The 26,864-nt window shown below is 40.8% G+C and overlaps 1 protein-coding gene across 2 annotated transcripts; it reads right to left on the reverse strand.

Moving 5' to 3' along the window:
- Window positions 1-1,043: 1,043 nt before the first annotated feature.
- On the reverse strand, window positions 1,044-26,864 carry LOC5516775 (DNA topoisomerase 2-alpha). 2 transcript variants are annotated; one of them, XM_001636826.3, is made up of 26 exons: window positions 26,060-26,864; window positions 24,751-24,994; window positions 24,490-24,553; window positions 23,958-24,201; window positions 23,384-23,599; window positions 22,898-23,089; window positions 21,928-22,167; window positions 21,387-21,443; window positions 20,395-20,634; window positions 19,888-20,124; window positions 18,941-19,156; window positions 18,668-18,760; window positions 11,085-11,199; window positions 10,818-10,939; window positions 10,074-10,454; window positions 9,491-9,690; window positions 8,603-8,738; window positions 8,047-8,242; window positions 6,572-6,822; window positions 6,296-6,379; window positions 5,634-5,932; window positions 5,146-5,311; window positions 4,411-4,608; window positions 3,990-4,205; window positions 3,563-3,838; window positions 1,044-1,415 (listed from the first exon to the last, which is right to left on the reverse strand). In XM_001636826.3, exons 1-26 carry the CDS (start codon window positions 26,105-26,107, stop codon window positions 1,203-1,205), a joined length of 4,944 nt encoding a protein of 1,647 aa, XP_001636876.3. In that variant the 5' UTR covers window positions 26,108-26,864; the 3' UTR covers window positions 1,044-1,202. The 2 variants fall into 2 exon arrangements, with proteins under 2 accessions (XP_001636876.3, XP_032242612.2); XM_032386721.2 differs by lacking the exon at window positions 26,060-26,864 and adding an exon at window positions 25,354-25,597.

Below are 26,864 nucleotides of genomic sequence, written 5' to 3' on the forward strand. Positions count from 1 at the left end.
AAAAGAATGCCAAATTCTATAGTAATCAGTCTATTTGAGAGCCAGTATTGCTATCAAAATGCCACGCGGTAGTTGGCCCTTTGATCATTCTCAGCGTATAGACTCCCTCAGGATATTGATTAACACTCAGACCCATTCTGAGGACACTTGATGCCAAGAAATATCATCCGAAAGATCCAAAGCTTGCTCCCTTCTTACAACAAGCGGAAGGATTTTTAAAAAAATAAACCCTTCCGGAATTCATCGGCTTGTTTCTTGCGCAGTAGGACGCGCCGGCAAATGTTTATTTATGGTTAACAATGGTTATGTGCGTTGACTAGCCCGTGTGTGGGAACAAGGAGTGGACAATGCAGGGAAATGAACCGAGACCCTTTTTGCTACCGGCAACAGAAGGCTGGCAAAATGAACTACTTAACACAGGAACATGGTTATTCTAAAATACATAGAGAATTTAGCTCGGTAAATATTTAGTTAGAAAAAAAATCAATCTGATAAAAAATGAGTACATATTTATATGGCCCAAATGTGTTAGACTGTACAACAGTATATGTATATGAAAATACCTAATGAATTATCAGGAAGAGAATTATACTAATGATCAATAACAAGGTTACTATGAATACAATTGTCATTTAGCAATCTGCATTTTAGAACGCATCAGGACTAAAAAAAATAGTTCTTCTTATCTGAGCCTCGGCATGTTTTTAAAATTCGGTGAAAAACAGGCTGGACGTTCTTATTAAAAAGTGTATAAGGCATTTTTATCGTTAGTACTACACGGCTCGGAAAACAAGTGTATATATTATATACGTACATAATAAACCCCTGTGTATTTTCTAAGCATTAAAAATAAGAAAGGCCATTTCGTAATTACTTGTTCATGTTATTCGCAAGTCTTGACTCCAAGTATTTGGTTCGGTTCTCACTAATAAAGATAACAAGATAACCCGACATTTCCGGCTACATCCCGGTATGTGGTGGGTGCAACGGTAGTGTTACGGCAAAAGTCTTTGTAGCACTTTGTGAAAAAAAAGGAGACAACACAAAGTTGAATGGGAATTTCTTTTGCATCAGGCAACCATTTCCCAAACAAAGTCACCATTTTACAACATCGTAACACAGCGAAATACCTCGCTCGCTAGAGCACCTTAAGAAATATACTCTTTTGATATGCACAAATGTCTTCGCGCGAAAGACTAAAATTAGTCGAAATCGCTGTCCGAGTCAGACGCTTTCCATGCCCTTGTATCGTTCCCGGCATCCTCCTCGGACTCTTCGCTATCACTGAACGAGTACTTGGCGGTGGGCTTGGCACCCCGCGTGCGCTGAGTCCGCGCTATGGGGACCACCTCGTCAGCGGATTCCTCGCTGTCGCTCGCCATTTTCTTTCGCTTCGGCGGAGACTTGTTCACAGCCTGGAGACAAGGACATTCGATAAATGCGCGTTTAGGGCCGAGCTTCAAATAACCACCCTCTTAGGTCCACTAAAAGGTCCCCATTTCTATCAAGTCTACATCATCAACACTGTGCTATACCCTTTTAACAGCTTTTGTAGTCTTCTTCTTGCTGACTACTTCGACAGAGCTTCAAATAACCACCCTCTTAGGTTCACTAAAAGGTCCCCATTTCTATCAAGTCTACATCATTAACACTGTGCTATACCCTTTTAACAGCTTTTTTAGTCTTCTTCTTGCTGACTACTTCGACAGAGCTTCAAATAACCACCCTCTTAGGTTCACTAAAAGGTCCCCATTTCTATCAAGTCTACATCATCAACACTGTGCTATACCCTTTTAACAGCTTTTGTAGTCTTCTTCTTGCTGACTACTTCGACAGAGCTTCAAATAACCACCCTCTTAGGTTCACTAAAAGGTCCCCATTTCTATCAAGTGTACATCATTAACACTGTGCTATACCCTTTTAACAGCTTTTTTAGTCTTCTTCTTGCTGACTACTTCGACAGAGCTTCAAATAACCACCCTCTTAGGTTCACTAAAAGGTCCTCATTTCTATCAAGTCTACATCATCAACACTGTGCTATACCCTTTTAACAGCTTTTTTAGTCTTCTTCTTGCTGACTACTTCGACAGAGCTTCAAATAACCACCCTCTTAGGTTCACTAAAAGGTCCTCATTTCTATCAAGTCTACATCATCAACACTGTGCTATACCCTTTTAACAGCTTTTTTAGTCTTCTTCTTGCTGACTACTTCGACAGAGCTTCAAATAACCACCCTCTTAGGTTCACTAAAAGGTCCTCATTTCTATCAAGTCTACATCATCAACACTGTGCTATACCCTTTTAACAGCTTTTTTAGTCTTCTTCTTGCTGACTACTTCGACAGAGCTTCAAATAACCACCCTCTTAGGTTCACTAAAAGGTCCCCATTTCTATCAAGTCTACATCATCAACACTGTGCTATACCCTTTTAACAGCTTTTGTAGTCTTCTTCTTGCTGACTACTTCGACAGAGCTTCAAATAACCACCCTCTTAGGTCCACTAAAAGGTCCCCATTTCTATCAAGTCTACATCATCAACACTGTGCTATACCCTTTTAACAGCTTTTGTAGTCTTCTTCTTGCTGACTATTTCGACAGAGCTTCAAATAACCACCCTCTTAGGTTCACTAAAAGGTCCCCATTTCTATCAAGTCCACATCATCAACTCTGTGCTATACCTTTTTGACAGCTTTTGTAGTCTTCTTCTTGCTGACTACTTCGACAGAGCTTCAAATAACCGCCCTCTTAGGTCCACTAAAAGGTCCCCATTTCTATCAAGTCTACATCATTAACACTGTGCTATACCCTTTTAACAGCTTTTGTAGTCTTCTTCTTGCTGACTATTTCGACAGAGCTTCAAATAACCACCCTCTTAGGTTCACTAAAAGGTCCCCATTTCTATCAAGTCCACATCATCAACTCTGTGCTATACCTTTTTGACAGCTTTTGTAGTCTTCTTCCTGCTGACTACTTCGACAGAGCTTCAAATAACCACCCTCTTAGGTTTACTAAAAGGTCCCTATTTCTATCAAGTCTACATCATTAACTTTGTGCTATACCCTTTTAACAGCTTTTTAGTCTTCTTCTTGCTGACTACTTCGACAGAGCTTCAAATAACCACCCTCTTAGGTTCACCAAAAGATCCCCATTTCTATCAAGTCTACATCATCAACACTGTGCTATACCCTTTTAACAGCTTTTGTAGTCTTCTTCTTGCTGACTACTTCGACAGAGCTTCAAATAACCACCATCTTAGGTTCACTAAAAGGTCCCTATTTCTATCAAGTCTACATCATCAACACTGTGCTATACCCTTTTAACAGCTTTTGTAGTCTTCTTCTTGCTGACTACTTCGACAGAGCTTCAAATAACCGCCCTCTTAGGTTCACTAAAAGGTCCCCATTTCTATCAAGTCTACATCATCAACACTGTGCTATACCCTTTTAACAGCTTTTTTAGTCTTCTTCTTGCTACTTCGACAGAGCTTCAAATAACCACCCTCTTAGGTTCACTAAAAGGTCCCCATTTCTATCAAGTCTACATCATCAACACTGTGCTATACCTTTTTGACAGCTTTTGTAGTCTTCTTCTTGCTGACTACTTCGACAGAGGCGTCGCTATCGGAGTCCCCATCCCTGGAGGCCGCGGTGACGCCCTTGGCTGGGCGTTTGCGGGGGGCGGCCTTCTTCTTGCCTGGTTGGGCCTCGTCGGAATCCGCAGACTTGCTGGAGGGCGCCTTCCCTTTCTTCTTTGGAGAACTCTTCTTCTTTGGTGAAACTTTTTGCTTCTCTAGCAGGGATCCCAGCTCGTCGTCCGAATCGCTCAACGACTGCGCCTCCTGCAAAACAGCAAAAGGGTAAACCACTTTAACCCCGACAATGTAATCTGTAGAAAGACACGCGGGCACTAAGTAGTCGGTTAATCAACTCACCCATTGCGATAATTGTTTAAGCTTAAGAACTAAGACTATAGAGTGAGTTCTTTTCTACCTTAGATGTCTTGCCCATAGATGCAAACAATGTCGTCTGCTTAGGGTCGGGCATGGAACCTTTTTTGGATTTTGCCGGCGCTTTTTTGGCAGGTGCCTTTTTCGTCTTCCCTGCTGCAGGTTTTGGCGGAGAAGATTTCCCTTCAATGACGAGTATCCCGGAGGAAGAGCTCGACTCCTCGTCTGAATCCAACACTGCTGGTTTGTTCGTGGCAGTCTGCAGGATAAGATGAACATGTCAATCTACGCAAGTGAAAACTACCCAACACAGCGCGATCTATGTGATCAACATAATTGATCTATGTGACCAACTAATGCGCTTCCCGTGATCAATATAATTGATCCATGTGTTATACAAGTGTAAGGGTCACACTTCAACTTTAAATAGTCGCTAAGGTGGATTCACAGAACAATTGCTCTACCTTTTTGGATGCTTTGACTGGCGATAGCTTCTCTATCAAGTCCCGTGTGGCGACCACGTCGCTTGACGAGTCAACCGGTGGTGTCGGCTTTTTGACGACCTTGGTAACGGCGAAGTCCTGGTCATTGTCGTCGTCAGATCCGTCGTCCTCTTTGCTCTTGAATGAGTCATCTTCGTCCTCGTCATCGCTGAAGTTGAACTGCAAAAACAGACATTATTCGTCTAGCAGTCTAGCCCTGTAGGCTGGTTCTGAGGTGTGGTGTGAGAAAACCCTTTTAAGGCTCACCATTTAATATCCAAACATACACACTGTAGCCAGTAGAAGCCGCGTTGTACTCAAAAGATATTCCTTTAATTAAGTGCCCTTGTTAGCCACACCTTTGTTATGGTTCTCATTTCGTATTGGAAGGCACACGATGTATAAAAATCTCGAAATAACAATCTAAAAAAATATTCTTGATTCACCTAATTCAATCGAAAATATCACATTGACTTCCCCAAATCAGCCGATGGAAATGGATGGTTCCTCACACTTGGTACTTTGCTAGGATGACAAAATGGCGACTGACAAGGGTGGTTTAAGTTGCACTCGTCTTGGCTCGAGTCATCAAAAACGTTTGGGCTGTTCTTTTTGGGTTTCCTGTGGTTTCTGATGTGACTTCCACAGGAATCCCAAACCGAAATCCAAGGACAACGCGGTACAACTGCTACACATTATGTTTGAAAGCTTGCCTACCTTGCTGGGCGCCTTAGCTCGTGCGGCGAGGGTGCGCTTCACCACAGGGACCCCAAAGGAGTCGTCACTGTCGCTGAAATCCACAGCAAACGCGTCATCATCGTCATCGTCGGATCCCTTACTGCCCTTCTTTCCTTTTTTCGTTTTACCGTTCTTGGTTGCGAGGCTACAAGAAAGGGCTTCCTTTAGTTACCATACAGTAAATACACAAAAATGAATGCATTTTACGAGACTTTGGAGTACAGAACTGTGTACCTATAACTATGTGCATAACAAGAAAAACCTGTCCGTTGTTAGGTTTATAATATTCCATCAATAGCTAGATATACCCTAGATATAACAATGCAGAGGTTCTACCTATGGAGATTATGTTAACCATAGGGGTTAAATCCTGTGTTCTATAGATGGTGTCTGGTTAACACAAGCTAGCTTAATAGAGGTTTCACTAATAACACATTAGCTATATCGAGGTTCCACCGTAGCTGTACCTGAGCAAGTTGGATTGCTTCTTTGGTGCAATTGCCTCTGACACAGAGCTTGAAGCAGAAGAAGTGGATTCCGTTCGCTTGAGCGCTAGCCTCTCAATCAAAGTCAGTTGTCTGGGCTCTTCTTCAGGGGGTACTTCGGTGCTGGCTGCTGCCTTGGATTCTGGTTTAGGTGCCTGCTTTGGCTTTGGTGCCTTGGATGATTTGGCGGCAGCAGTCTTGATAGGTTTTGACTTTAGAGCACGCCCACTTTTCGACTTACCCATTGCCATCTCATCCTCACGCTCAATCTGTTCGACTGCCTGTTAAAAAACAGAGACTTTGTTCAACAGATACAGTACCACACCACTAATTCAAACCCAGATAATGTAAATCCCGGTAACTCATACTTATTTGATTTCCCTTGGATTATGACCTAATTCTTAGTTACTTTTACTTGGGTATTAGTTTCCCTTTAGAGTTTGAGCTAAGGGGGGTTCTTCTGTACGTATGTACTACACCTACCACACTGCTTCTAGACGGCCTTCTAATTAACTTTCTTTTAAAATGAAGTTGACTTTGTAATGCCTGTTTATACTAAAACACTTACACAAAATAAATGAGGCAGCAAAACAAGGAAACATAAGCAAAAACAGATTATCCCACACAGACAAAGTGGTATGTACCTCTAGCTCAGCCAAGAAGATGTCAAGATCCTCATTCCACAGATCCTTAGGGCTCTTTTTTCGGAGATCCTCCAATTCAGCAGCCTAAGGAAAGAAAATAATATTAAAGAAACAAGTATCAATAGAATGCAATTTAGTGGTCTAGAGAAAAGGACAAGTTTACCTAAAGGCTAGTCAGGCAAAGGGCCATTGAAAAACACACATCATATGTAAAAGTCTAGACTTGGGCAATTTGGCAATTCAAAACTCAGGATGTAAGACGAATAACTACTGCACCTTCTGGTCACGCTGCTTGAGGAGTTCATCTTTCTTCTCCTGGGAGAGACTCCACATGGACATGTTGAGGAGGTAGTTGAAGTCAGGTCCACCCGCACCAGATGCTGTGCTACTAACAGTGCTCATGGTGTCATCATCCGAGTCGTCAACACCCAGGGTGGTATCCTGGGAGTCCTTCCATGCCTTGACGGGATCAGAGGGGTAGCCTCGCTGCACAAGCATTGTAATTAGGTCTCTCTTTGGCTTGTTCTCTGCAAGTAAATGAGAACAGCAGTTAACATTTTTCAAGAGACCATGATATGAGAACGAATCCCCGTGGCCCATGAGTACGTCCAAGAAAGCTATTTTTAGATTGCGCAAGCTTGTCAATCATAGCATCCATACATGGTTTGTCGCGCCATATTTGGTTATGGGTACCACGAGCTAGTACAATTCCACACCAATTTTTTTCCCTCTGCACTTCTTTACTTCGTTCGCTACCAGTTTTTATCCTTTTAGCTTCTCTTCAAGGCTCATGATCACAATGCTACTCATGGGGTGGTGTCCTGTTATCTGTTAAGTTATCTAATGTTCAGTTATCTAAATGTTATATAAATAATTTGGGAAGACGTCAGGGAGACGGTGAATTTGGAGTTCATTCAAGATGCATTGTGCAGACTCCTAAAAAGTTATTTTTCTCTGCAATTCGGTGAGATGGAATACCTAGGCATTCTCAGAGTCTATGTTATGTATTTTATTACAAGAAGGCCTTTATTTTTATTTGATCTATAACATTTTTAGATGAATGAACTTCAATTTTTCACGCAAATGTTCAGAAATCATGTCACTCAAGAAACCCTTGTCACTGGAATAAGATCTACTTCATTATAAAGACTTGAAATCTTTTATTTGTAATATCGGTGTGAATATAATGGATGTATCTGGAGTTCTGGATGTATCTTTTTCATTAAAAGGGAATTGGAAGAGAATTGTGTTTTGTAAACACAGATTTATGATTGATTGTTGTGTTATAAGTAATTTGCGAATCAGCAGTGAAAACTTTTACTGGGGAAGTTGATCCCAGAGCCTAAAATCACGCACTTTATGCATTTCAATGTCCCAGAAACGGTTGATTGGCTCCAGCGTACTCTATGGAAGATCTTTTTTTACAGCGTTCGTAAAAAAGGAAGGTATTTTCGGTCAAAAAGATTTCCAAAACATCTTTTGCCGGATCACATTGCTCAAGATGTGATCCCGCGTAAGACTCTTGTTGCTAGGAAACGTAAGCGCTAACCAATCAGAGGCGTACCTAAAAATAACTGCTTGTTCTAAAAATAGCTTTCACGGACATCATTATTGGAACATACCCTAATACGGGGGATTCGTTCTCTTACATCATAGTCTCTTGCATTTTTCTGACATTTTCCTATTAATAATTACAAGGGAACCAAAGTTTCTAGAATTTAGATAAATGGTGACCTACTGGAGATACCCACCAATAACAATAGTGCCTTCAATCTTCTCCAAAATGAACCTTGCTTGGCTGTTCAGTTTCCCTGACTCGGCAGTCAGCATTCCTTCCATGTACGCCTTGCGCATGATGTAACGTTCCATGCGAAGGGTGAAAAACTCTTTCAAGATCTCTCTGGTTGTGTCGTATTTCTTGAGGCAACCCATAGCATCAAACAACACCTATGGATTACAATTGGTAATCTTTATTTTTGGTTATCTTGGTCAATGTGTCACAAATATAATTTACCATAATAATTTACCAAAATAAGAGCCAGTGTGCCTATTCAATTTTTTTTTTCATGTTCCAGGAGCATATTTCAAAGTATGTTTTATTTTTATACAACATGCAGAGGGAACCATAGCAAAACGAGCTTTCAATGATAAAAGCATGTGGCAGATACTGTAGTTCCGCTGGTACCTTCCCTTCTAATGTACATTCTCTGTAGTTATCAGGGTCTTTAAAGGGAGACAACTTTAGGTGAGGCGCTTAATCAGGGTAAGCCATTAATCATATCCAATCCTGCGGGGGACAAACCCTACCATGTTGCTTGTGTTGATGGTTGCCTCCAGCTTGAACTTCTTGTGCAGCCCGACCTGTTCCGCCTCCCGCATCTTGTTCTCGGCCATGGTTATGACAAACCTTACCCTTGTTTCTGTGTGGTACTCCTTGTAGTCCCTATAATCACCACAACAGGTAAGCACAATAATGCTGGAATCATTATAAGCTGAATTATATACTTAAAACAGCAATTTGTATCGGAAATTTATCCAGATAAAAATTTTAGTTAAAAATGAAAGGGAGTAATAGTCACAAAAAATTAAACGGGTTCCATGTTCCAAGTATAGAAGCCTGAGCCACCAATGAGGATATTTGTTTTTCTTACTTTAAAGTGCAATAAACATGCAGAACAACTACAGCATCACACAACTTACGTAATGCAGGGGGCATCACACAACTTACGTAATGCAGGGGGGCATCACACAACTTAAGTAATGCAGGGGGGCATCACACAACTTACGTAATGGAGGGGGAGGCATCACACAACTTATGTAATGCAGGGGGGCATCACACAACTTACGTAATGCAGGGGGCATCACACAACTTACGTAATGCAGGGGGGCATCACACAACTTACGTAATGCAGGGGGGCATCACACAACTTACGTAATGCAGGGGGGCATCACACAAATTACGTAATGCAGGGGGGCATCACACAACTTACGTAATGCAGGGGGGGCATCACACAACTTACGTAATGCAGGGGGGGCATCACACAAATTACGTAATGCAGGGGGGGCATCACACAACTTACGTAATGCAGGGGGCATCACACAACTTACGTAATACAGGGGGGGCATCACACAACTTACGTAATGCAGGGGGCATCACACAACTTATGTAATCCAGGGGGGCATCACACAACTTACGTAATACAGGGGGGGACCTTATCAGTGCCATGTAACATTGGTTCCAGCACGGATTCCTTGTACGACTGTGTCCAGGTACCAATAGGCAACTCCGTGATTTCCAGAGTAGTGTCATCTATCACCTCAATGTTGCCAGTCACTGAGTATTTGGTGTCATCTACCTTGGTGATAGTACCAATGAAATTCTTGTACCATGGAAGCTGAGATGGTAATGGATGATTAGAATGATATGTGCAAATGCTGAATAAAGTCAGAAACATTTCATGAAATTGATATTATCCTTGAGTATATCCAACCCAAATATGAGGCATATGAGGATGAGACAATCAAATGGGGCATTGCAATCCATAACACACTTCATACTCTTTGAACAAACAAGTACTGTATATAAAAAAACACTTCTGGGAGAGTTCCAAACCATGAACCTAAGCTGTGCTCTGTGGTCAGACATGAGTCATAATTAGTGGCAGCATAAGTCAACATCTAAGCATCCACTCTACCATGTAGTATCTGTTGAAAATCAGCATTTCAACTGCAAGATTGTCAATTTACTCCCAAGATCTGTTAATTTACTTCCACATACCATTTCCTCAGGCTCCTCTCCATTCATCATTTTCCTGATATTCTCCGCTATCGCCCGGGGGTCATAGTTCGGCACCTTGGTACTGTAACCAGTACCAATACCCTCGGCTCCATTGACAAGGATGGTAGGGATGATTGGACAGTACCACTCTGGCTCAATGCGCTGGTTATCCTCATTCAAGAACTTAAGATTCGGTTCATCACTTGGAGGGAACAGCATCTTGGAAACAGTGCTAAGCATAGTGAAGATGTATCGAGGGCTGGCCGCGTCTTTGCCGCCGTGCAGACGTGTGCCAAACTGACCCACTGGCTGCAGTAGGTTAATGTTGTTGCTCCCGACAAAGTTTTCTGCTAAGTTGATGATGGTTCCCATCAAGCTTGCCTAAAAAGAGTGAAAATAGAGGATTACTTTTGTTTTCTTTAAGTCTGTTTCATCAGTTCTGGTAACAGCTACAGTACATATATACTGCAGATTTTGAAAAGGTTGGAACATTACATGGCTTATTAGGTGGACAACTATTTAAAGATTATCTGATTTAGTGTACAGATTTAATAAACCAAAGGTTGCTTTAAATATAAATAATAAATGCTTAAAATCAGTTGTAAAGGAAGCCCCATCCTCTCTTGTCCAAACAACTTTCAAGACAGAAATTCTCTATGCAATGACCTTAAATAGCTACTTAGCATGTACTCCTGTACTATTATTGCAATAAAGAGTTAATTGCAATATAAATTAGAAGCCCACCTCTCCATGGTGGTAGGCCGACAGCTCTGCAATGGAACCTGCCAACTGGGCAACCTTAACCTCTCGCTTATCGTTCCTCTTGAAACATGTGAACATGACCTTCCTCTGTCCTGGCTTAAGTCCTGCAAACAATTATCAGGTCAGCACTCACAATAGCAATGGCACAAAGGATTTTACATCCATTTTAAAGTAAGGGAAAGGATGAGTGTCAGAATGTGTATTCTTATTATATTTCCTACAACTTTGATATAAAACACAAACACTTACCATCCACAAGAGAGGGAATGGATCTTTCGTTGTCTGTATTTGAGAATAGAATGAGTTCCTTGTTGACAAAGTCGCAGTACGAGACTCTCTTGGTGTCCTTCTCATACAAGTACAGCTGTAATCACAAGAATAAACAAAAAGGTTACACATATAGCAGTAGCCTGCTTACAGATGGTACTCTGTGTTATCATCGCGGAAAACGCTCTCTGTTCTGTGATTGGGCGCTATCTTGTATTTTAAGCCGTGTGGTTCCTGGGGGCGAGTGCAAAAATGGATGCAGGGCAGGGGGGGGGGGAGGGGGGGGGGGAAGTAGAGAGAAGAGGGAAAATCCGTCTGCACTAATACCCGTGATTCTCAGGACAAACGAAGTAATAAGATTTTCTATATATATATATATATATATATATATATATATATATATATATATATCACTCATTCTTAGTAAACGGGTACCAATGGCCCAAAAAAAAGTTGGAAAATAAAACTTGTTACACTAGTTTGATAAGCAATCAACATTTTGGAGAATTATTTGTCATTCAAGCTCCCAAAACGACCCATCAATATCTTTAAAGGCAAAAAAGCTACACAAATTTATATATGCCTCGGTAATCAAGCTGAAAAGGAGACTTTTCCATGTCCATTTCTCAAAAACAAACAAATACAAGACCGTTTAACCAGTAAAATACGCCTTTTTTATTATTTTTGTGGCAGTAGATGAATTTTGTTGAATATAAACATCATAGAACACCGTAGACTCGTCTTTATATTGTCACAAATTTTGTTTGATTTAAGAGTTGAATCTATGTTTTCAAAATTATTAAATTGTTCTTCCTTTAAGTTTTTCTCAATACAAAATTAGAACGTCTTGAAATATACAACTACATTCAATTACTACCATCAATATCAAAATATTAAACGCAATAAAGTTGATTCTGATTTGATAAAGCAATTAAACAATATATGCTGATTGGAAATGGTAACGTAAATGACATGTAAAGTAACGTATATGACCTTCTCAGTAGGATACACGATGCAACTCTTAACTTGTAAAATTTTGGTCAAATTTTCGCCTTTTAGTTATCATTAAAGGTTTTAAAGGTTCTGAACAATAACTTGGTCATATTCATAATTTCTTAAACTTTTGCTACTAGTAACGTAAATGACAGTTTTCACATCCAAACAAAAAGAATCGTTTAAATGCTTTCAAGCGCTTAACTGTAAATATATATATATATATGAAAATACTTGGTTCTACTTACAGGTGATTTTAATTTGATATTTGGTGCTTCGATTTGAACCATCGTTTTTCTAAAACCTCTATAAAAAACGGTAACGTAAATGACACTAAGGTAGGCGGAAGCGTGCCTCAACGAGCTCCAGTTTCCGTTTTACTACTTCGGGTGGGCGGCTCGATGACACATAAGATCATGTCCCTCTTGATCCAAATAACATCTTCGCGGGCAGGCCATGTGAAGCTGAAAGATTGAAGGGTAGTGCCACTACGTGACATAAAAGTCATGAGAGCTTCGCCGTCCTCCTGGTCGATCTGCTGTACTTTGCCAACATACCAGTCCCCTTCGTAAGCGGCAGCGACAAAGTCGTCAACCTTTAGAGCGAGCTCATTGCGTAGACTCAACGCACTGGGTGGAGTGAGCATGGCGGCTTTCCATGCACAATGGCTATCCTTTGGGCTGGAAAGGCAGTCGGGACAGTAACACGAGGTGAGAACGGTGTGTCTGTCCACTGCGCATATGGCATGCATTGACATTGTGCCAGGGACAGTCTGGGTGCCATTGTACTTGTCCAGCCTTGCTGATGCCATTTTGAAGTCATCTGTTGAGTAGTAAATGTAGGTCACACTACTTTGATATTCGGTGGCCCAAACAAAGAAGCTGTGTGCATCGTCAATAACGACTTTGCCTGACCGCACCGCCTCGTCAGCCATCCGCTTGGCAGCTCCCCCGACACCATCACAGGGACCTTTTCCGTGCCCCGCTTCAAAATAGTTCCATCTTACTGGGACTCCGAACTCTTCCTTGTGGTTCGCGACTATGGCGAAGATTGTCTTGTTTCTGTATTGTGATGTGGGACTATCCGTCCAATAGCGTACAATGGCCAGGTCAGGGACAAGATCCTTCAGGTCTTGATTCAGTCTCCCCAAGATGGCATACACGGCAGCTGCATTATGCGAGAGCTCTTCCGAAACAAAGGCAAAGCTCTTGTGCTCGAGGTCGTCTTTGCCTTCTGCCTTGTAATATACCACTGCTGGATGTAGGGAGACCATAGTGGGGCCATTCCAGTGAGCACTTTGCACCTTCTTGCAAGACTGGCAGTTGTAATTCTCGGCAAAGTCCATTTGAATTACAACATGTCCAGCTTGGAGGTTGCTTTTCAAACGCCGGTGTTTGGATGCTGGTGTGTAGTATTTTTGCACTCGGATTGACTCATTTTGTTGCCAATTTGAATCTTTCCCTTTTTTTCGTTCTCTGTAGGCGCGTTGAATCTCTGCTCTTGATTTTCCCATTTTGATAAAACAATGACCATAAGATACAGCAATTTTCACAAAATTACAGAAAACTCATTCTGAAAGCTTTTTTAATTCTAAATAGTGGTCATTTGATCCTTTTTTAAGTAGCCCACCAATTGTTAACTAGCGTGCCTCATCCATAATACTTTGTCAATTACGTTACTTTCAATGTCATTTACGTTACCACTGGCAAAAGCATGTGCTGAGCCTCACTATTCTAGATATTAGCTAATGCGTATGCATTAGTGCCTTTATCAGTCATTTAGCTTCACACAATACCATAGGCGTGGTATCTTACCTTAATTCTGCTTTTCGAGAAGTGAAAACCAAATTGAGTTTAAAAGTGAAGATAGAGTTGATACTTCTACCGCGAAGGTCATCGAAGGAAAGACTTGTATTACAGCTTGTTGGGCTTTAACTAAAACGTTAGATATCTTGGCAATTTAATCCTATACAAATTATCCTTATCTCGCTAGTGTGTGTGCACGTGCGCCCCATTAGACGATAGTACGTAAATTCTATTGTCATTTACGTTACGGTAACGTAATGTGACACTAGCATTTGTCAAGCTACTGTCTCTTCACGTTTCAACCAAATTAGATTATTATTTTTCTTTAAGATATTACTAAGGTCGCTCTGCAATGTGACACTGCTAACAAGACCTCCTAAGGTCTTAAAGCTTGGCAGTTGTGACCTAGATTGAGTAACGTAAGTGACAGTGCAGTAAAATTATTGCCAATTAGCTGGCATGAAGTGATGATTTCTTGAACACTTTGATTTTTATGAACAGTTCTTAATATTGGTTTGGGTCTTTGAGCCTTAAAGTTGTTATAAATATGTTTCAGGGCTTCTGTACGGATATACAAGAAATTATATTTCGATTTTTTGTGCCTGGTAACGTAAATGACCCAAATCCACGTGACACTTGGATCACGGTCCAGTGTGTTGAGCAAACCAACAACGACAACCGTAACTTTAATTTAGGTGAGTCCTGAAACATGTATCTCCAAATTGTGACACAATTTAGGCAGCAACTACAGGCAGAACATCTCAAGTTTTCGGTTTAAACTTTGTTTATGCTTTTCTCTCGCTATTAAAAGGTAAAATGCTGCTTTTCCTGAAGCTAGTTTACTGGGCCCAACCCCGATCAATGCAGACCACACCATTGTATGGACTTAATTGGCTATGGGCCACGCCCAAAGCCGTATTTAATATAATTATTTATACTTTATATTTACAATATTTTTCAATTATCTTAGCCCAGTAAAGGTGAGGGCAACAAAACGCAACCAACTTGACAACTCTAAAATCTGATAGTGTGAGGAGGAGAAAAAGGGGAGGTGGTGGGTCAAAAAACACTTCTGTTCTCAACGAGTTACAGAAGCCAAGTGATCCTTGCTAAGCGGTCACGTGTATGAGATAATGCACAATTAATTGACCCCCCTCTTTGTCCTCCTAACAACAGACATGGTGCTGACACGCGACCACAAATAATATTACATAACATACATGCTACTAAACAGTGCTCGAAATAAAGCATAAAAATTCTATTTGCAAACAAATATTTCCTTTATGCTTTTCTCTCGCTATTAAAAGGTAAAATGCTGCTTTTCCTGAAGCTAGTTTACTGGGCCCAACCCCGATCAATGCAGACCACACCATTGTATGGACTTAATTGGCTATGGGCCACGCCCAAAGCCGTATTTAATATAATTATTTATACTTTATATTTACAATATTTTTCAATTATCTTAGCCCAGTAAAGGTGAGGGCAACAAAACGCCAAAAGCATCACAAACATGATGCTAGCCCCACCCAAAGGAAAAACAGCACATACTTAGGAAAAACAACCTTATTGATAACTATAATCCAACTGTTATTGACAAATCATTGGCTCTGAAATAGAGAACCCCGCTGCCCTTGCTAGACAAGGCCCGACTTCAGAGCCAAGAATGAATGGCAACTGCCCTTGCAAGTTGCGTAAAAGGTATGCAGCATTAAACCTGCCGCCTTTGCTAGCAAGATACAAAGTTGAAAATGTTAATGTACTCTTGACCCGGAAATGCTATCTCCGCTGCCCTTGCGAGACAAAGAATCAGTTCACGGCCAAGAGTGAAGGACAACTCCCCCTGCAAGTTGCCTTCTGGTTCTAAACAGTTGAGGACACTGATTGGATGCGAATATATTTAAGAAATGTATTGGATTTCCAGCGGCCTAAGGCCCTAATCTGCGCATCGGACGTGCCAGCATCTGCAGCATTAGAAGCAGCCCTATTCTAAAACTATGGCCCTTGTATCTGGAGGGGTCCAACCCACATGATTTAATGGCAACTGAAAGCCTGTCCGTAAATTCTGATCTAGGTACAGGGGAACCATCCGCAGAAATAAAAATAGGTCCTGGCCCACTACCCCGGAGAGATAAATACTTCATAATATGTTGTACCGGACAAACATCATTCCTTCGCGAGACTTCGATTGAAAATGGGTGCTGATTGTAACTATGCTTAAAATTACCAAAGGTAAGCTTAAGAGCTACAATTTCTTTTTGTTCATTGACCATTTTGGTATTTGATGGATAGCAAGAAGAGGATTACCTTTGTTACCCGAGGAGGTGGTTATCTCACCAACTCGTAAGAAGGCATGAAAAGCTAAACCCAATGTAATGCAAAGGCGAATTGATGCCTATTGTCAAATCGATAAGTCTCCTAAGAAATGCACGGCCTGGGACCACCACTGAATATGCAAAGTTCAGTAGGCCATTCAAAGACTGTAGTTCCCTCAATATGACTTTCCTCCTAGTCAGAAATTTAGAGATGGTATCTAAACACTTCTGAATCTTGTCTACAGGCAGCCGTGCTGCAAACAGTATAGTATCTAGTTCAATTCCAGCAAAGGATAATGTAGTGGAAGGCCCAAGTGTCTTTTCCGGGGCTATTGGGACCCCCAAATAATTACAAACATCCAAAATTAAATTCAAATACATGACATCCAAGTGTTGACTTGGGGAAATGAAAAGAAAATCATCTAGTAGGTGGACTACCTGTGGTATTTGCAATTTCTCCAAAGCTATCCACTCCAAGGCAGTGCTGAATATCTCAAATGTTTTGCAAGAGCTAGAGCAGCCCATGGGCATGCAACGATCATGATAGTAAAACCCTTTCCATTGCATACCAAGTAAATTATAATCCTGAGGTCGGATAGGAATAATTCTAAAGGCATTGTTATGTCGGTTTTAGTCAAAAAACACCCCCGCCCTGCAGCCTTAATCTTGGAAATGATTAAATGCCATCATTCAGTCCCCAGGCAACTTCTCGGGTACCAAACCTAGGGGCGAAACCCTGAAAGGGACCAAGGGTGGAGTGACGAAAGGTCCGGCTAAACGCCCAGCTTGCAATTCTTTTACAAGTTTTTGATCTATGGCCTCAGGATTGTCCTTGGTGGACAACAAGTTACCAGAAACTGCCGACTCACGACTGCCCTCATAGTGCAAAGCAAAACCAAAATGAAAAGCGTTGAAAAGAATAGAAACCTTAACAGCATCATAACCTACTAATAACGAGGCCAACCTATCAGTACTGACAGGAGTGGGTAGCTCAAGACCTTGGTTGTTGTGGATTAGCCTGGGGCCTTGCAGCCGGGGACGGATTGGATGTTCTCTTAGGGGCACGAAAAGTACTGGCCCCTGGCCTGTGGTCGCCATCACACTTATGGCACTTGTGTTTGTAACCACAGTCACCTGAACATGGGTTACCCCTACTAAATCGATAGCAATATCCCTTGACAAGACTGTTCCCCCTCAAATTCCGGCTCTCCTCCTGCTGCGGTTTAGCTGAAGAAGGTAGGGCAGGTCGCTGTGACCGGAGCCAGAGCTCCCAGTGCGTGTTTTGCCAGGGGTAAGCACTTGGTTGACCCTGGCGCAAAAACCTAAAATTCTCATCGTAGTACCTCCAATCATGTCCCCGGCTGGCAAGGTCCTGAATGGTCTCACCGTATTTCATGAGAGCAGGGGCCTCATGAGAATACTTTTGGGTATAGACACCCACAAAAATATGGAAACATGATACCCAATTCTCTATGCTTAAATATTTTTTGGTTTTACTGACTGGCTCAACGTTTAACGCTGGCATGGACCCATTTTGGGAGGCTGAGAGAGTAAGCTGGTATTTCCCGTCTAGGATGGGATTGGTCAGCAGCAGCCCAAACTCTACAAACTCGTTTTGCCAAATTTTGGCTTTCAACTTATCGGATACCCTGGCATCTACCGGCAAACTGGGAGAGGAGAAGAGGTTACCTGGCATGGCAGCAGGACCTGTACCTTGCATCGCAAGTTGGCCGGTGTGAGCTGCTCGTGCTGCGGCAATAGCCTCCTCCACACTCACTTCACTTGGACGACTGTTACAACAGACATGGTGCTGACACGCGACCACAAATAATATTACATAACATACATGCTACTAAACAGTGCTCGAAATAAAGCATAAAAATTCTATTTGCAAACAAATATTTCCTTTTTTATTCTTGTGACATATGGTTTTCGTATAGCGTTACATGTTCAGAGGTCAATATTTTGTAATATGTCGAACTTTTTACACAGAAAACTTAAAACAAAATCTCCCATAGACCCAAACTCTTCGCAAAATCACACATCTCTCAAGAAATTGCGCCTAAATACAAAATGTAGAGCTATATATACGTGTGACATCAATGGTACCCGTTAACTAAGAATGAGTGATATATATATATATAATGCGTGAGTGCAGGCGTTCATATAACAGTGCTCAATACTGACACTAGTGATAACCTATACGGTGTAGAGCGGGATATATCTTGGTTTGTTTTTTTCCTACAAGCCAAGATATATATAACACTATACACCGCTCTACTTTCGAGTATTGAGCACTTTCTATGAAAGCCTTCAACCATCATTTTATATATATATATATATACACCGTTCTCCTGTATCATAATCATCTGGCATACATTATAAAGGATTTCGAATATGACAAACATCAAGTCCCTATTTAGCCCTGTTTATGCAAGTTACATAACTTTTTTACCTCAGAAAGTCCTTGCTCCCTGCGCCACTTTCGTTCTTCAAGACCTCTTGTTAACCAGTCCTTCCTCTCTTGGATCTTTTTCTTGCTGAAGGCCTAGAAGACATATGAGGAATAAAGGAGTTATATCTTGTCCTTGACATGTATGTTGTTCCACTGAACACATGAAAATAGCCTTATCTCACCATGACAGCAAACCCATCTCACCATGACAATAGCCTCGTCTCACCGTGACAACAAACCCATCTCGTCACCATGACAAAAGCCCCCTCTTACCATGACAATAGCCTCATCGTCATGAGGTCCTTCATACTTGAAGTTGATCTTGTGGCGTTCCATGTCTGAGAAATACTCCTTAGCCTCCTTAGGGGTGCTCGTACCCAAACCCTTATAGTACTTCACTTTCCATGACTTATGGTTTGCATTGCCAGCCTTCCACTCTTCATACTCGGGAATGCTGTAGAAGGAATGCTCCTCTTTGCCTTTGGACACCTGGACATCAAGAAACATTCAAAGGTGAGCATCTGAAGCACTGCTTACATACAACTCTCACAATATTACTAGTTCTAGTTCAATATTACAAGTTCTATTGTACATGGTAGTCCCCCTTCTAGTGCTACCCTGGCAGGCTCCCTGTGAGGTCAGAAAAACTGTCATTCTGATGCAATCTGTAGGGACATAGGGATCCCTCTGAAGGATCTGCCAAGTGCAACAGTAGATGGTAGGGTTTTGAGAAAGAATGTGTGGGTTATCTCAGTCGGAATTAAAATGAGTACAGATGGCAGGGTCGTAGATAGCATGGGGGCAAGAGGAGGAGGGACAGCAAGCACAACGGTAGATGGTAGGGCGTGGAGGGAGAATGTGTGGGTCATCTCAGGTGAGACTAAGATGTGTGCACATTGCAGGGTCATAGATAGCATGGGGGCAAGAGGAGGGACAGCTACCTCCTCAGAAGAGCAGAAATTTTACTAAAGACTAATGTCTGAGGCATGCCCCCCCCCCTGAACAACGTTTTCTAGCTATGGCCTTGCATGGTGGACAAGCAGGTCATCATGTATGCAACATAATTTGTAGGACGTAATTGGGCAAACCCAAGCCAAAACAATTTGATGGGGACTCTTATTTCAACACCTTATGTCATATTGAGCATTCCAACAAAGGTAAAAAATAAGGGTTTGTGAGACGTTATATTTCCAATATCAATGCAGTATTATAACATGAACCTTGACAATTGGTGTGATGAATTGCTCAACAAATCCCAACTTGAGTAGCCCTGGCCAATTGCTATGGATGAAATTAATGACCAGCCCCTTGATGTGGGATCCGTCCTGGTCCTGATCGGTCATGATCATCAGATGGCCGTAGCGCAGTGACTTCAGGTCATCCTCACTCTTGTACTTCTTGTTGTACTGGAGGCCTGTGATCTTTATGATGTTGTTGATCTCAGCATTGTCCAAAATCTAGACACACAAGCAAAAACACAACAAGAAATCAAGTTTTTGCACAACTTTAAGCACCCTTCAGGGACACATGGAAAGCTTTTCAATTTCTACATCAGTCACACAGTTGAGACAAGCTATGATATGGGAAAATCTAACGCATGATGAAGGAATTCTATTTCAAGTGATATTCAAGTGATGTTGTGTACAAGAGAGAGTCTTGGCAGTGAGCTTTCAACCCACCTCCCCCAGCACCCCTAACACTAGTGATAACCGTGTGGTCACACTTACCTGTTTGTGAGAAGCTTCTCTCACATTCAGCAGTTTACCCCTCAAGGGAAACACTCCATAACGATCCCTGCCAACAATGCTAAGTCCGCTGATAGCCAGCGTCTTGGCTGAATCTCCCTCGGTGAGGATGAGCGTACAGTGCCGAGAGTTCTTACCACCAGCATCATTAGCATCATCAAGCTTTGGGATTCCTCTGATCTTGCTGTGTTTACTTCCGCTGCACTTCTTGTTGAGTTGAGCCTGTAGAAAAAAAAATTGTTTAAGACAGATGGCTTATGTCGAAATATACCATACTATTTTGTTCTTTTTTTATTTTCGCAAATCTTAAATTTCGCGAAACTTTCCTCAGCACATTTCACAATTGTGTAGAAAATTTGTGTTTGCAGGGTTCATTTTTGAGAATTATTTGAGGTTCAAGTGACATTCAAGAGACTGGGTCGAGTAAATTCCAACATGGCGGACAACAAGGTAGGCAGCATAAATAATTGCTGTTTTTCTGGCGGGTTTCTGGGCTTATTTCCTCATAAAATACATGATGAGGAAATCAAAGATATTCTTCGTTTGGAAAACCCTTCACTACTGTATGTTATTTTAAAGCAATTCTGTGACTGTTTCTCACCTACAAAGGGATCGCCCCATTTTTGTATTGATTTCCGCTTTTCATTATACCGAGAATAGGTTCCGCATATTATACGCACCCCAATTTTTTTGGAAGTTAAAAAGTGTGCATTATACGCCAGGAAATATGGTATCCATTACTGTTACGTGTCCTCCCTGAAATATCTTAATAGAACCTTTGACAATTTTTCAAGGTACAGTATGAGCATGTTGAGCTAAGGCCTGTAGTAAAATACTAAGTCATTTTTGTGTGGTGCTTATTACAAATGCCTTTAAACACATTAATCATGTCGCGGTTTAGGAAAGTGACTATATATAGATATCCAACTTAGTAGGTAGCCCTCCAGGTGCTGGATGAATGTTTAACAATTTACCTTTTCCTTGAACCTCATCCAGTTCATAACGTTTTCCATCACTCCACTGTTCTGTACCTGAGGAGAGAGAATAACAAATATTCAATGGCTGCACATTGTATTTTAGAAGAAGGGGTATTACAAGTGAAAAATATCATAATGAGGGCGCATAATTGGAAAGGAGGTATGAAAAAGACCTTTAGGGAGAGAGGGGCTAAAGCCTGATGCACTGCCCATGATATTCCATGGCTACAACTGACCGGAGCGGTGCTCACCTGATAAACTATCAGGAGGAAATAGATATTTGTATTGGAACTTTAAGTCTACATGAAAATGAATGATTGGAAAAAAAATTGAAGACATAATTACAATCTTAGAGTAGGACATAGGGGGGTAGGGGGGGGGGGGTGTGTTTGGGGAGTACAGTTAAAGTTTCTTAACAAAACCCTCTTTTCCAAGCACCATTGATTTTGATTAGTATGTGATGATAACATGTGCTTGATGTTTTTAGAACATGTGGGCAATGCTTGGGGTACAACTGGGCTCTGTGTCCACTACTTACAGCCTTAATGAACTTATCACTCAGCTCACACTTGGAACCAAAGTCCTTAGCCCTCAAGGTCATGTTCTCCTTGGTCTGTGAGTCAAAGGCTGGGTTCTCTATCAAGCAGTTGATAAACACCCACAGGTGACTCTTGATCTGGAATGGCTTGATAGCAAGACCACCCTTGTTCTTCTTCTTGATCACCGTCATCAGTTTGTCCACAATTTGATCAGTAACATAATTCACATGGGTTCCACCCTGCAAACATGGGTTTGTATATAATTCACATGGGTTCCACCCTGCAAACATGGGTTTGTATATAATTCACATGGGTTCCACCCTGCAAACATGGGTTTGTATATAATTCACATGGGTTTCACCCTGCAAACATGGGTTTGCACATAATTCACATGGGTTCCACCCTGCAAACATGGGTTTGTATATAATTCACATGGGTTCCACCCTGCAAACATGGGTTTATATATAATTCACATGGGTTCCATCCTGCAAACATGGGTTTGTATATAATTTACATGGGTTCCATCCTGCAAACATGGGTTTGTATATAATTCACATGGGTTCCACACTGCAAACATGGGTTTGTATATCAAAGGGAAGATGTACATATAAATTGGCTGTCGCCATATGAATTACGGAAGTGGTTAAAATTGTAAATGCATGTATTTAGGCTCTTATTTGCGTGACATGGCCAATATCAGAATTGGCCAGTGTCATCGCATTGTTACTTTTACAAACTGTGTAACTTGAGCCAGAAAGTGATGGATTAGTATGCATGATTTTTTAGAGCTGTCTTGTAACTCTTTGACTAGCAAAATTCCAAATTACAAGCCCAACAAGCATGTTTGATTTCAAGCTTCATTAAGTATAAAGCTCAAAGATGGCTGTAAACAGACTGTTTTGCTTTTGTGCTCAAGTAGCACTATTTTCTGGAAGAAGGGTATGTTCTGAGTGTTACTTTGAATCCTACCTTGGTGGTTGCGATTGAATTGACAAAGCTGGCTTGCTGAAACCCCTTATCACTGACAGTAACGCAGACTTCCCAACGATTGTTGACTACTTCATGCACCACCGTCGGCTTTTTCTCCTCCTCGTCATCCTCCTCCTTGTCTTTAGTGGCACCCTTAAGGCACAGCTGAACATAATCTTTGAATGTCTTCACCTGGAACAACACAGCAGAACAACTCTAGCTGATCGACAATTGTAAAACAGTGAAGCATACAACATGGCAGTATTCTTAATCTCTGACATTTGCTGAATTTGATGACAAAACGTATCCCACAGTTTGATTTCAGCTTTAGCTTTCAATTGGCTTGATCCCTCAAGATCCTTGAACCCACACAGCTACTCACAAAATTTCCAAAAGATACTATTATACTTCTTAATATATCAAGTACATTTTGACTTTGAATTGTCTAAACTTATTAAACAAATTCCTGGTCTTAGGGGAACTAACCTTTAACTTCTTGCCATTTAAAATAACAGAGACACCACGCACAGATGCTGCAATATCATATGCCCTTCTTGTCAAAAGGGCAACAGTGTCTCTGTCAAGGGTTTCCATCTTGAACTTCTCCAAGTCAGGTTGGAAAGTGATACATGTGTATTCCTTGTTGCTGGTGAATTCTTTGATCACTGGCTCAGCTGCTTTACCCATGTTGTTGGTCCAAACCTTGAATAGATAAGACAAAATTACTATTAGGAAAATGACTAAAATATTTCCCAAAATGATTGTATTCGGGCCTATTTGCACTAGAAAGACAAGGCTTGTCTGTCTGAGGCAAACAGCCAGCCAAATTTTGTCTTGGCCAATCTATTTACTTGTAAATCACATTCGTACTAGCGGACAAATGAAAAGCCAGACACAACCGCAGGCATCAAACAAAAATAGGTTCTCATATTTTTCAGGCAAGAAAGCTCAATTGTAGAGTTTATTATAATACGAAGTTGGATATATATCTATTTAAAATCCTTCACTACTTTGTGGAAAATTTATTCTTAACATTTAAGTGAAGACTGATAATGTTTACCTGTTTAAACCTTTTCTTATTCTCTAAGCATGCAGTCTCAACAGAGAACTTCTTGCTGAAAATGTTGCAAAGTTTAGCACCATAGCCATTGCGTCCACCTGTCACTTTCTTCTCGTCGTCATTGTAGTTGCTTGACGTGAGCAGCTGACCAAAGATCATTGTGGGCACATAAACCTGGTGTTCCTTGTGCATCTCAATTGGGATTCCTCTCCCATCATTCCACACACTGATAAAGTTTTTCTCTCTAGATGTAAAAAATCACCAGATAAGCAGGTATTGATATGAGTTGTGAATGGAGGACCCTATCAGCCACCATTTGATTATCCCAGCAGCAATGCAACTGGAAGGAAAAATCAATTTAGATTGACTTATCCTGTTGAAGTATGTTATTGGGTGGTTATTGTTTTAATTTTATGTCCAAATATTGCAAAGATTAAAAACAAAATATAAAGAGAAAAAGGCTGACAGTCCCTTAAAACATGGTTTATGTGGCTTTACCAACAGAATAGCGTGTTTATTAAAAAGTACTTACGGGTTGATCTCAATTTTAATTGTTGACATGGCAGGATCTCTCTGTTTGTTGTCAGCTGCATTTACTGCAATGAAAGATTATAGGGATTAAAGTTTATAAAACCTTTTTATTAGTTTGGTTAGAGCAGAAAGATTTGTAATTTTGCGCCCATTTTATTGTTTTTTCCCCAAAAAAAGACAAGGATGCTGAATCCTTGTTGGGCGTGAAAGTAAAAATTTGCGTATAAAGACAAAAAAAAAGTAAATTTGATATTTTTTTTACCTAAAATTTCATCAAATATCTTGAAAAGACCAGGAACATAGGTAATCTCCCTATTCACAATGGCTTCAAGGATATCATCATACACAAACATGTTCTGCTTGTTGGGCTCAACAGAGCCAATGTAAGTATCTGGCCGCAACAGAATATGCTCCAGCTGGGTTTTCTTGGTGTAGATGCGTTCAACAGACAAGCGCTTTCTCTTTTTGCCACCAGCATTTTTAGATGGCGAGTTAGTGTTGATCTCCTGTAAGTATGAAAACAATGGAAATTCATAAGTTAAAATTTGACTTTTCAAATATGTGAAATCTCTTCTCAAGCCTTGATATCTATGGTAACATAACTGGTATTATAAATGAGAGTGTTTTTATCTGTACTTCCCTTTATTACTTAAAACTGTTTCCATTAGCGTCTTTCTATCGCTCGCTATCTTGAATCAGGTCAAAGTTTAACCGGACCGTCCTACTAACTACACTGTACACAGTTTACCTACTACTAGAAATCAAGAACTAGAAATACGCTAGGAAGAGCCATTACAGCTGTTAAATGATGCCCCACTGACAAAAATATTGTTTAAAGCAGTGTTAGAGTTATGCAAAAACATACCATTAGTGGAGTTGTCGCCATGTTTTTTTAGGCGGGAATTGGGGAAATCCAACTCACTCGACTATCCTTCGGCCGATTGCTGCTTAAATAAATATGCGCGCCAACCAACAACTAAAGATGCAATCGCAACCTTTTAGGGCTGCAAAAGGCAAGCTACGAAGGAGAAAAAAACGAGAAAATGGAGAGGTTCCGCTCAAAACTCTCAACGGAAGATCGACTCCCTGATTCAATAGTTCCCGCCGCTGAACGGACTCTGATCGAATCGACCAATCACATCGCTGAAAAGAGAGAGCATGTGACCAACGAGGTAGTCTCCAGGCTTCCTCGACTCCCAGGCGAAAGGTATATCCAATCAAATATTCCTTTTGAATTTCGTGTTATTAAATTTTTTTCTAATACTTTTAAAAATATATAAATATTGTCAGATTTTTAAAAGATATATCACTTAATTACGAGTATAGGTTTGCAATATATACAAAAACATAAGAGATGAATGAAATCAAAACAATCCTCAAAATAAAAACACATAAGGCTAGGAATAACAACTTACTCTGTTTATCTGTTTATCACACAGTAAAAACATAAGCCAAAGAAATAATGACCACGAGATTCTTTTACTATAATACTCCCAGTCAGTTCTCCATGATAATATAAATCGTATAATAAGCTTGAATCCAGAATATCTCGATTAATAAGTTGTTTTTACCTTTTTCTTCTTCGGAGGCGATGGCAGATATGTATCAAAGTCTTCCATTGCTGTGCTGTGACTTGCTCTGACGATGACGGACTTCAAAGCCTTATTCTGTACTTCTACAAGCGGGCTGCATATTGTTCTTCAGTTTGTCCTTGTACATGAAGAAGCAGTGCGCGTTTTGACAACCGGAGAAACACGTGTGAATACATTTCAATGGGTATATGGGTTTCGGAACAAAGTTAAGATTATTTCATAGGCCTGATAAGGTAATAGTCAGTGTGTGTCGATTTTCATTTTTGGAAAGCGAAACACAGAGATAAACACGAGTAAAGATGAGCCATTTTTTAGGCTATTTGGGACTGCTGTGGTTTATATGATGCGGATAGCCTGGTACGAACAGTTCTCCCGACTTCTAAAATATGATGCGACTTGACAGATTTCCTGTGTTGAGCCTGTATCTTTATACAGTTTATCAGAGAGTTGTGAGAAAACAACTCTCTCACAACTCCCTGAGTTGATCATACCAGGAGCTCACTCGTAAGCAGAGCTATCGAGTCTCACGCTTTTCAGCGTTAGACTAGCGCATTACTGTATCATGTCACGCTCTCACGCTGAGAATTTCTCACGCTCGTCTTCTATATGCTGTCAAGGTTAAAAGCTTGAAAATTTCAAGAAAAAATTTACTTTTTGATTGGTTTTCAGTTTGGGTAGTCTAAAATTAAACTATTAAATGGTACAGCACTCCGCGCTATGGCGGCTTCACGGAAATCTCACTCTTTCAAAAAATTATAAATTGAGGTAAAAAGATGTCTTCGTA

This window comes from Nematostella vectensis, chromosome 2 (genome assembly GCF_932526225.1).
Source record: "Nematostella vectensis chromosome 2, jaNemVect1.1, whole genome shotgun sequence".
Classification (NCBI taxonomy): domain Eukaryota; kingdom Metazoa; phylum Cnidaria; class Anthozoa; order Actiniaria; family Edwardsiidae; genus Nematostella; species Nematostella vectensis.

Excerpts from the sequence above, each read along its gene's own strand:
- LOC5516775 (XM_001636826.3), bottom strand. The coding sequence starts at position 26,107 with ATGGAAGACTTTGATACATATCTGCCATCGCCTCCGAAGAAGAAAAAG. Across the intron at positions 3,839-3,989 it reads CTATGGGCAAGACATCTAAG|GAGGCGCAGTCGTTGAGCGA; the intron begins GTAGAAAAGAAC and ends GCTGTTTTGCAG. Across the intron at positions 1,416-3,562 it reads CTACAAAAGCTGTCAAAAAG|GCTGTGAACAAGTCTCCGCC; the intron begins GTATAGCACAGT and ends CCTTGTCTCCAG.